The sequence below is a fragment of the Mastigoproctus giganteus genome, chromosome 7 (genome assembly GCF_048544385.1).
Source record: "Mastigoproctus giganteus isolate SK-2022 chromosome 7, ASM4854438v1, whole genome shotgun sequence".
Classification (NCBI taxonomy): domain Eukaryota; kingdom Metazoa; phylum Arthropoda; class Arachnida; order Uropygi; family Thelyphonidae; genus Mastigoproctus; species Mastigoproctus giganteus.
In genome coordinates this window covers 36642144-36654179 of record NC_143581.1, presented here as the reverse complement: position 1 = coordinate 36654179, position 12036 = coordinate 36642144, and the positions used below count along the sequence as shown (strand labels likewise).

At 36.8% G+C, this 12036-nt stretch overlaps 1 protein-coding gene across 1 annotated transcript in view; it reads left to right on the top strand.

Moving 5' to 3' along the window:
- Window positions 1-12036, top strand: part of LOC150082819 (adenylate cyclase type 2-like) — an 85998-nt gene that overhangs the window by 27889 nt on the left and 46073 nt on the right. The window contains exon 3 of the mRNA XM_090378291.1: window positions 6686-6864. Coding sequence (XP_090234417.1) covers window positions 6686-6864 — 179 coding nt within the window. The remainder of the gene's footprint in view (window positions 1-6685; window positions 6865-12036) is intronic.

Genomic DNA, 12036 nt, shown 5'->3' with positions numbered 1-12036 from the left:
ATCAGATTGGTCCACTTGATATTGATGGGTCAACTGTTGATGATCCTGCTTAGGTAGCTAACAAACTAAATGAATATTTTGCATCGGCATTCACACATGAGGAGTTATTCAGCAAAGGGAATGCCAGAGGTGTATTCAACTCTAGCAGTAAGCTACAGAATCTTGAAATAACTGGGAGTAAAGTGGAGGAGAAACTGTTGAAGATAAACACAAGAAAGGCACCTGGGGTGGATGGGATCTATCCAGTTATATTAAAGGAGGCAGCAAAGGAAGTAAGCAAACCCTTAGCCATAATTATGACAGCTTCCTTGGACTCAGGGGAGGTACCCATAGACTGGAAATGTGCAAATGTGACCCCAATTCACAAAGGAGGATCAAAGGCTGACACAAGTAATTATAGACCTGTGAGCTTAACTTCTGTTCCAGGAAAATTAATGGAGGCACTGGTTAAAGAAGCACTGCAGGATCATTTAGACAAGACTTCAGATATAGCTCAGACACAGCATGGTTTTGTTAAGGGGAAGTCTTGCCTGACCAACTTGATTGGATACTATGATGCAGTCACAAAAGAACTGGATGCAGGGAATAACTTTGATATTATATACTTGGATCTTAGAAAGGCTTTTGATACTGTTGCACATGGAAGACTGCTACACAAATTGGAGCAGTGTGACATTGGAGGCAAATTGCTGCTATGGACAAAGGGGTGGTTGAGGGGGAGAAGACAGAGAGTGGTAATCAATGGACACTGCTCATCGTGGACTAATGTTATTAATGGAGTCCCTCAGGGCTCAGTGTTGGGTCCATTATTGTTTTCTGTATTTATAAATGATATTGATGATGGTATATCAAGCTTAATGTCCAAGTTTGTAGATGATACAAAGGTTGGCAGGGTTGTCAAGGACACTACTGATACTGTGCTGCTGCAACAGGATCTGGAAAGGTTGAGCAGATGGGCTGAGAGGTGGCAAATGAAGTTTAACATTGACAAATGTAAAGTACTACACATGGGAAACAGCAACCCCAGAGCAACGTATCAACTCTGTGGTACTACACTGACAGTGGTAGAGAATGAAAGGGACTTGGGGGTGGTTGTGCAGGCAGATATGAAGTTCTCTGAGCAGTGCAGACGGGCTGCAAGAGTAGCTCATGGAGTATTGTCAATGATATACAGGAATTTTTCTAGCAGGGATAAGGAGGTGATTATTCCATTGTATAAGGCAATGGTCAGGCCACACCTAGAGTACTGTATACAGGTCTGGAGGCCTCATTTCAAGAAGGATGTAGAGCTGCTGGAACGAGTACAGAGAAGGGCAACAAGATTAGTGAATGGAACAAAGGGGTGCTCTTACGAAGAAAGGCTTAAGTTTTGCGAATTACAGTGTCTGGAGACTAGGCACCAGCGAGGTGATCTGATAGAGGTGTATAAAGCCTTGAATGGTTTAAGCATGCTCAATGCTGATGGGATTCTTCCTCTAGCTCAGAAAAATCACCTGAGAGGGCATAAATTCAAATTGAGGAAAGACAGATATAGGATAGACGTGCGGAAATTTGCCTTTAGCCAGCGGGTGGTTGGTTGGTGGAACAGACTTCCATCTCTTGTGGTGGAGGTTGATAGCCTAAATAAGTTTAAGGCTCAGCTGGACAGGTATTTTGAACGAACAGAGGGGTGAAGTGGAAGTGGGGTTTTTTTTTTTTTTTTTTTTGGCTGATGCTGCATAAGCTTGCTTTCTTGCATCAAATGCCTCTACTAATGCTAATGCTAAAAAGCAGTGCCAGAATCACTTTCTCCTCTACCAGTGGCTATTGTTAATTTATTAGTTCTTGTATCCCCCCCCCAAGCTAGCAGTTTTCCGACCCACCTAACACTGCCTCGATAGCATCAGCAAATATTCTTGCACCCTTTCTATTTAAGTGTATCCCATCCCTGTAGAAGCAGTCTCTCCACTTAACAAGTACAGACCAGGCTTAAAAAAATTCTACCCCTTGGGCCTTGCACAGTCCTTCCAGGGCCGAATTGATCGACAGGGCTCTCATCATATACTCCCTCCTATCGTGTCTGGGCAGAATTGCAGACACTTTCAAATTCAACCCTATTTCATGGCTTTTTTTCAACAGTGACCTGTACTTATTAAGTAATTCCGCCGGTCTCCTACTCTTAATATCATTAGTGCCAACGTGTACAACTATATCACCTTTTGTGCCCTTAAAAGATGATATCTGCTCTACAACGTCATCAACCTTTGCCCCTGGCAGACATACCCTGGTCCTGTTCCACCTATCCTTTTTACAAAGCATGTTTCCCATAGCACATGCTTCTTGATTAGACCGGCGTTCGAGCCCGTGACCACCAAATACGGAGGATGCGAAAAGATCAGGGAATGACCACCGCATATCCCTGGAACAATTTGGCCTTAGTTGCTAATGCTCCTAAAAACCAAATAACAACATCAGTCTGTAATTTAGTTAATATAGTAAAAGTAAAATATGTACTATCTAGATACTGAATATGTACATAAACATAACAGTATACAGTGGGTCATAAGGCCAATAACTTATAAAGACCTGATATAACTTTTATACTGATCTGATATAACTTTTACCCCCAGTTTTTATATACAAATACAGGGATTGCCTGGGCTTTGACTTGTCTACCAGCGTTCTACCTACAACTTCCTATCTCATGTAATACCTACACAGGCTATCTTTGTCTTTATTATTGGCCTTATAGTACATATTTTACTTTTAGTATAATAACTAAATTACAGACTGATGTAACGTTCAATCTACTATTGATGGCTTTAATCTGATCTGATATAACTTTTACCCCAACTTTTATATACATATATATATATATGTGTGTGTGTTTTTTTTTCACTTGAGAGCTCTGCACAGTATGCAATTATATATAGGTGTATTGTGGAGAGAATGTGCATATATATATGATTTTCATGTGTAGACTTCCTACAGCATGTATATGTTTTGAAGGTTGTTTTAAATAATGTGTGTGTTTTCGTGCAATTGTAACATTAGCATATGATGCAAGAAAGCAAGCTTATGCAGCATCAGTCAAACTTCCCCTCCTCCCATTTCACTCATCAATTCACTCCAAATGCTTATCCAGCTCAGCCTTAAATTTATTTAAGTTGTCAACTTCCACAAAAAGAAATGGAAGTCTGTTCCAGCAAACAATTACCTGCTGGCTAAAGGCAAATTTCTGCATATCTATTCTACAACTGTCTTTCCTCAATTTGAATTTATGCCCCCTCAGGCAATTAATCTGGGCAAGAGGAAGAATCCCATCAGCATTGAGCTTGCTGAAACCATTCAAGGCCTTATACACACCTCAATCAGATCACTTCGCAGGACCCCCCCAAGTCTTTTCATTCTCCACTAAGCTGAGCATAGTTCCACATAATTGATATGTTACTCTGGGGTTCCTGCTACCCACATGCAGTACTTTACATTTGTCAATGTTAAACAAAGTTGCCACCTCTCAGCCCACCTGCTCAATTCTCTAGATCCTATTGCAGTAGCATGCCATCCTTACTGGCATTAACAATCCTACCAACCTTTGTATTGTATCATCTACAAACATATTCCCCCCACCAATCTTATTTCCCTTCTTTATACTCATTCCTGTAACTCTACATCCTTCCTAAAATGAGCCCTCCAGACCTGTACACAGTATTCAAGGTGTAGTCTGACCATTGCTTTGTACAATGGGATAATTACCTTCTTGTCCCTGCTAGCAAAATTCCTATATCTCATTGAAAAGACTCTATGACCTGCTCTCGCAGCCTGTCTGCACTGCTCAGAAAATTTCATATATGACTGCACAATTACCCCCAGGTCCTTTTCACTTTCCACTTCCCAGTGTAGTACCACACAGTTGGTATGTTTCTCTTGGGTTATTGCTACCTTTATGCAGTACTTTGCATTTGTCAATGTTAAACTTCAGTTGCCACTTCTCGGCCCATTTGTCCAACTTATCTAGAGCCATTTGCAGTAGCATACTGTCTTTGCTGTCATTAACAACCCTGCCAATCTTTGTATTATCTGCAAACTTGGACATTAAGCCTGATATTCTACAAAGAGCAGTATCTATTGATTACCACTCTCTGTCATCCCCCACTCAACCATCCTTTTATCCATTGTAGCAACTTGCCCTTAATGCCACACCGCTCCAAATGGTACAGCAGTCTTCCATGTGTGCAAAAAATAATGGTGCAAAAAATAATTTTGATTTTATGTTTTTGCACCCAGTTCCTATGTGACCACTTCATAGTATCCAATCAAATTGGTCAGACAAGACCTCTCTTTAACAAACCAATGCTGTGTCTTTACTAGAGTCACTGGAGGTTAAAACTGGGTCAAATAATGGAATCACTGGAGTTACTATAGTTTGGATTTGCTTACTTCCTTTGCTGCCTCCTTTAATATAACTGGATAGACCCCCCATCCACCCCAGGTGCCTTCCTTATAATTAACTTCAACAATTTTTCCTCCACTGTGCTCTCTGTTATTACAAAATCACTTAACTCCCTGTTAGAGTTTGATAAGCTTCTGGCATTCCCCTCATTGAATAACTCCTCATGTGTGAATGTAGATGAAAAATACTCATTTTACTCATTTAGTTTGTTAGCTACCTAAGCAGGATCATCAACAGTTGAAACATTGACATAAAAAAAATCACATCTGGTGAGTATGGGCTTGGCACACCCAGGGTCCTGAGCTGGATATCATCTTTCTTCTCTTTCTTGGTGAGAGAGAGAAAGATTTTCTCTCTCTCTCTCTCTCTCTCTCTCTCTCTCTCTCTCTCTCTCTCTCTCTCTCTCTCTCTCTCTCTCTCTCTCTCTCTCTCTCTCTCTCTCTCAGGGTAACTAGAGAATTTTTTTTTTTTTTTTTTTTGGCTGTTGCAGCATAAGCCTCAGGCTTCCTTGCACCATATAGCTAATAATAATAATAATAATAATAATAAGTGGACCAATCTGATTCATCCCTTTCCTTCTAGAGTTTACATAAGTAAAGAACTCTTTGCATCCTTTGCCGAAGATTTCTCTAGTCTGTCTTTGCTTACCTAACCTCCTTTGTTACTTGATTATAGACGTCCTTATATCTGCCATAGGGTTCTGTGTAGCCTGATAATTTAGGTGCATCCTATGCATTTTAGTTCTCTGCCACAAGTCTCTTTAATTCAGCTAACATCCATGTAGGCCTAAAACCTAGAACAGTATTTCTTAGTTGGTATGAAAAGCCTAATAGCCACTAAGATTAAGGCCCCGAAGGCCTCCCATTTAGAATTCATCATTGGTAACATCATCAGTTGATCCCACTGTATAGAATTTAAAAACTGTCTGAGATCACTGTAATCACCTTTATGAAAGCAAAAGCCCTTCCCTTTACCCTTGATGGTAGTTACACCCTTAAGTAAATCCCAAATCACCCAGTGGTTCCTTTATCTGCAAATCCTTAATTAATGAATAATCACTGCTGATAATCAGATCAAGAGTATTACTCCCTCCTCTGGTTGACTCTCAAACATGTTGCTGTAGAAAACAGTCATCCAATAAATCCACAAAAATCTTGCTAGTGTGTGAGTGACCAATCCCCACAAGTTCAACATATGGCAGCACTTACTTGAATATTTCTAAACTCTAGAAATATTGAAGTAGGTGATGCCATATGATATGTGTTTCCGAGTAATTGTAGACACAGTCTATAATAGATGATAGTAAGAAAATGACTTTGAAAATCTGATGCAAATGTTGGCATCAGTTGTTCGATTTGGTCTTACTAAAGAGAAATTTGAATAAATTATTTGGATTTCTTTTCTACAAGGTGATGAAGCTGAATTAAATGATTCATATGTGGGTATGGAGAATGTTACTGCAACAACATAAATGTAACAATGGGCTTTTCTTTATTTATTTTTATTCTGATTTGATTTTTAACAATAATTTCATATTGAGCAGCCAGGCTGATCCAAACATTGAAAAATTAAAAGCCAAAGCAGATTCAATCACATTATTAAGGATAATTATTGCATAAAATGAGAAGTATATGGGAACAGACAATTCGAGTACTATGTAATCCTCTGTTATATTTATATTAAATTTTTTTATAAAAATTGGTTTCATTTTTTAATTTCAAGAACTCATTTATTTATTTATTTTGGTTTATCTTCTAAGCTAGACATGAAATGTATTTATGTAATAAGTTACCTCCCTGTGTAGCTTAGGTGGGGGTCAGAAAAGTTCAAGTCAAAATTGAATAGTCACTTTTTGGTGTTAGAAAAAAGTATGAATGATAGGGAAATATATTTTTTATTTATTTTATATTTTTGGATGATTAGTAATTACTAATCATTGAAATAAGATATTCTCAGAAAAGTCACTTCAAAGGCTAATGAGCACCTGTGTTCCATCTTAATTTCAAAGTGAAGCCCCTCAATACACTTAAAATTTTTTTACTCATCCTTTGTGTGCCCACAGACCCTCCTGATTTCATTAATTCATAGCTTTTTTTTTTTTTAAATTGAGACCCTATACTGAAGTGAATGTGGCAACTCCTCACACCATATGTACTCAACCTAACACACCACTTCTGAAAGGTTGCCAACCCTTGACTTATATGTTCATAGTAAAGTAGTTACAAAATGATCTTTTTAAATTTTTTTTTCTAGTACTATACATTTTGTGCTGTAATTGCCTTAACATCAACATCAGTGTTTCTACGTATTCATTTCCTGCTGAAATTTGCAATTCATGTGGGTGCTGTAAGTGTATTTATATACATTATTACAATAAGAGACGTGGGTGCTTTCCCAAAAGGTATCATTCCTGTAAGAAATTGTACTGCATGGTAAGAAATGTACTTTTATAATTATCTGTTACATGCCATTTTGTGATTTACTGATATATATATAGAGTCGATTCCGGTTATTTGGGACACATCGGGACTAGTGCATTTTGGCCCGATTACACGGCTGCCCCAATTATCCGAAGTTTCACGTAAACCGCTTTACAATTAGTTCACTGTACAATCAAATCACGTTAAAATGGACTCACCCTAGTAAAGTACCGTTCACTATACGATGTGCAGTAAGCACCGGTCATTGTGATCACGCTTGTGAATTCAATTTTAATTATTTTAAACAGCAATTCTAATTAGCAAAAATAGGAGGAATATTATCCACAGACTATAAAAGTAAAGATATATTAAGCACAAATTTACCCTTTATTACCTTACCAATTAAAAAATTAAATGATATGTGAAAATTGGAAGAATATAATATACACAATAATTGGAATAATTAATACTTACTGTGATATGTACATACTAACTAGTTGACATTTCTTTCACTGACATTTGTGGGTGGAGGTTAAAATTTAAAACAGTAAAAAAATAAGCAATCACTAACAAAGAACACAGCACACACAAATTGCAAATAACACGATATGCACAAGTTACAAAGCTTTAAAAATAGGAATGAAGAGAAGATTCTGAAAATTAATTTTTTTATATGAGTGAAGATTCCATGAAAGTGTAAACCATTTCACCATAATAACCCACAGAATTGCAGCTGTTGGTATTATTGCAAATTTAATAAGATCGAGTTTACTATCCATTTATGATAGATTGCACTAACAGAAAAGCCCAATTAACAGGTGGCTGCTAAATGTTTTTATTGTTTTATGGTTGTGACCACCAGAAATCTGACCAAACCACGTGGTACAGTCGGAGACAATTGTAGGGTAATCTCAAGTGCTGCGATCTCCTGCTCTGATTAAACGGCATGTTTTCCCAATTAAATGAAGTAAACCCCGGCTATTTTCTCGATTGGGTTCTGTTTTTTAAGATTTGCCCCAAATAAACGACTACCCCGATTAAATGGTGGCCCAAATAACTCTAATCCACTGTACTTTTAAAAATTGAAAACCCTATTGAAAACCTTCAAAATTGTCAGTATCTTTTGGTTTTAGCTTTTACAGAGAAACCAGTTTAGAGTATTTTTTAAATATGTAATCAAGTTTAATTTTAATATAGTTTAAATTTGTTTTCTAAATTGGCAGATTGAATGTATGGCATTATATGTTTTGTTAAAGTTTTTATTAATTCATTTCTTTGTATTAATCTAAATTCATTATTATTCTTCAATCCTGTTTGATGAAACTCCTGGCCACTGGCTTTTGGCTTATTGCACTGTTACATCTCCTGAAATGATATTTATATACAGGGTGTTTCAATTGAAAGGTGCCAGAATCTGTCTAGCTTATTTTTAGTTTTTGTGTATTTGTTGTCTGAAGCTTTTTTTTGTCATATTTGGATTGCAATTCTTGAATTTGATATTAAAATTGGTTGTCATTACTGTTCAAATTAAAATTGAAATGGTAATTAATCATAGTGTAGAACCCCATATTCAGAATCCCAAATTCAGAATGACCTAATGTATGTAAAGTGTCTAGAAACTGCTTTTTGGACAAAAAAAGCAGCTTCTGTTAGAATTACAATCTCACTTATTGCATGGAAATTTTTGTCCAATATATGCTGGAGTACATGTGTGAACAAAATTTAAAAGCTAGATATCCTCTTATTGATAAGCAGAAATTGCCATGTAACATAGTGACAACTTGATTATATCACTAGAGCAATCATGCTTAATTTTTATTACATAAAACAGCTCCTGTTGAGGTTAAAAAGTCACATAATGCTTGGAAATTTTTAAACAAGGGAACACTGCATAATGGAACAAAAGTTTCAAGTTGGGAATCGTCTTATGTCATTGATAAAATTTTGAGCATTGAGTAGTTATCTGTCAAATTTCCATTGTTAACAAGCAGAAAAAGATTTGCTGTGAAGCACAGCCATGACACACATTGGAAGGAGAAGCAGCTCCAATCCTAAATGTGAACTGTTTTATATGCGACTTTTGCATATAAAACAATTATGATTGAAATTAGAAAGTCATATATCACTCAGAAATCTTTTTTCACAATGGCCCAAGATGCAATACCCTGCATAGATAAACAAAAGTTAAAAGCTAGGTATCTTTTTTTTGTAACTTTAGTAAAAGATTTTACAGTGTTTGCAGTATCACTTTGCTGTTACTGACGAGGGTGGTGAACTGCAGAACTTTGCCATAAAACACATCCAGTGGTAGGATGGTTCTCTCACTTTTTGCATGTAAAATAGCTCTGATCCAAATTAGAAAGCCATGTGTTGCTTGGAAATGTTTTTACACAGTGAAATAATTGACATGGTTATGCATCCTGAAAGAAGTGAAAACACTGATGTTATATTGACGAAGGGACAGATGAAGAAAAAATTTCAGTTGACAAATGCTTTAAAACAAAAACTTTTAAAGGACCAAAAAAAAAAAAAAAAAAAAAAAAAAGGAAAGGTTCATTGCTGAGCTGTATATGTGGGTATATAAAATACAAGAGGTTTTGCAAAAAAAAAAAAAATAAGCCTAAATAGTTAAAATAATTAACTTTATAGGGCATGTTTAAAAAAAATTAAGGACCATTCTGATGACAAAAGTGATAATTCTGGCTCTCACTGTTCAATCAAACAAGATGCGAACTTGCTTGATGAACTGTGTTTAAACTTTTGTAATATAAAGTTATATTGCAAATTAGAAGGCATGTGAAAATATTAAAGTTGTATTTTGTAACAATTTTTAGGTAATACAAATCTTAATATATGGTTAAAATTGTTAATTTGCATGTATTCTATGTTCTGATGACAAGTATTTTGCTTGCTAGTGTCTTGGCATCTTATTTCGTTTGAGCAACTACTATTAATAAGAGATCCTGAATACCAAATAATTCCACTACTTCATTATCGTTTCTGTTTATACATATTTGTAATCTTTCTTCTCAATTAAAAATAATAAATTTATTTTTTTCTTTCTGCATTCAGAAACATTCCTTTATTTTTATTCAGTTTGCATAGTATCATAAATAAGTTAATTTCTTTCTTGCTTTGGGAACTCAAGAAGAAAATGGAACTACATGATTAATTTGGGCTTATCAACCTGCATAGCATTTAAATTGGTGTGTGTGAACACATTTATTCCGACAATACATGATAAGGTCCACATTTGCATAGCAGAGGCATATGATGCAAGAAAGCAAGCTTATACAGCATCAGCCAAGTGGGGGGGGGGACTTTCATTTCACCCATTAATTTGCTTCAAAAGTTTGTCCACTTCTTCCTTGAATATATTTAAGCTATCAACTTCCACAATGACAGATGGAAGTTAGTTTGTTCCAGCAATCAGCTACCCTCTGGCTAATGGAAAATTTCTGCACATCAATTCTACAATTGTCCTTCCTTAATCTGAGTTTATCCCCCCCCTCTGGTGACTAATCTGAACAAGAGGAAGAATCCCATCAGCATTGAGTCTGCTCAAACCATTAAAGGTCTTATACACCTCAATCAGATCACCTTGCAGCTGCATAGTTTCCAGATGCTGCATTGTGCAGAATTTAAGCCTTTCTTCATAAGAGTACCACTTTGTTCACCTCACCAGTTTCGCTGCCCTTCTCTGTACTTGTTCTAGCAACTCTACATCCTTCCTAAAATGAGGCCTCCAGACATGTGCGCAGTACTCAAGGTGTGGCCTGATCATTACCTTATACAAGGGGATAATCACCTCTTTATCCCTCCTAGAACAATACCTGCATATCATTGACAAGAACCCATTACTTGCTCTGGCAGCCTGTCTGCACTGCTCAGAAAACTTCATATCTGACTGCATAATACCCCCAGGTCTTTTTCATTCTCCACTACTCTGATTGGTACATTCCTCTGCGGTTATTGCTACCCATATGCAGTACTTTGCATTTGTCAATGTTAAAATTCAGTTGCCACTTCTCAGCCCAACTGCTCAACTTTTCTAGATCCTGTTTCAGCAGCATACTGTCATTAACAACCCTGCCAGCTTTTGTATCATCTGAAAACTTTGACATTAAGCCTGATATACCTTCATCAATATCACTGATAGATAATATACAAAACAACAATGGGCCCAACACCGAACCCTTGTTTAGTCCATGAAGAGCAGTGTCCATTGATTACCACTCTCTGTCTTCTCCCACTCAACCATCCTTATATCCATCGTAGCAACTTGCCCTTAATGCCATACTGCCCCAATTTGTGCAGTAGTCTTCCATGTGCAACAGTATCAAAACCTTTCTTGAAATCCAAGTATATGATATCAAAATAATTTTTTTGCATCCAGTTCCTTTGTGAACACATCATAGTATCAATCAAATTGGTCAGACAAGACTTTCCCTTAACAAACCCATGCTGTGTCTGAATTATTACTGCAGTCTTCTCCAGATGATCCAGCAAGTGGTGCACTATGGCCACAGATGCTGTGTGCCTAATAAATCCCCAAAGAAACAAACAAAAAATTATCCTGCAATGTGCCTTTAACCAGTGACTCCATTAATTTCCTTGGAACAGAAGTTAAACTAACAGGTCTGTAATTACTTGTGTCACCCTTTGATTCTCCTTTGTGAATTGGAGATATATGTGAGGATCTCCCCCGAGTCCAACGATGCTCTCATAATTATGGCTAAGGGTTTGCTTACTTTCTTTGCTGCCTCCTTTTAATATAACATCATCCCATCCACACCAGGTGCCTTTCTTATGTTTAACTTCAGCAATTTCTCCTCCACTTCCCTCTCAGTTATTACCAAATCATTTAGCTCCCTGTTAGAGTTTAATAGATGAATTAGATTGGTCAAGCGGACCAATCTAATTCATCCCCCTTCCTTCTAGAGTTTATATAAGTAAAGAAGTCTTGATGTTTTCCTTTGCCAAAGATTTCTCGTAATCTGCTTTCACATGTCTAACCTCCTTTGTGACCTGATTACAGACTAACTTATATCTGCCATAGGTTTCTGTGTCACTTGATAATTTATATGATTCCCATGCATTTTTCTTCTCTGCCACGAGTCTCATTAGTTCACCTGACATTCATTTAGGCCTAAACCTGAACAGTATTTCTTAGTTGGTATGAAA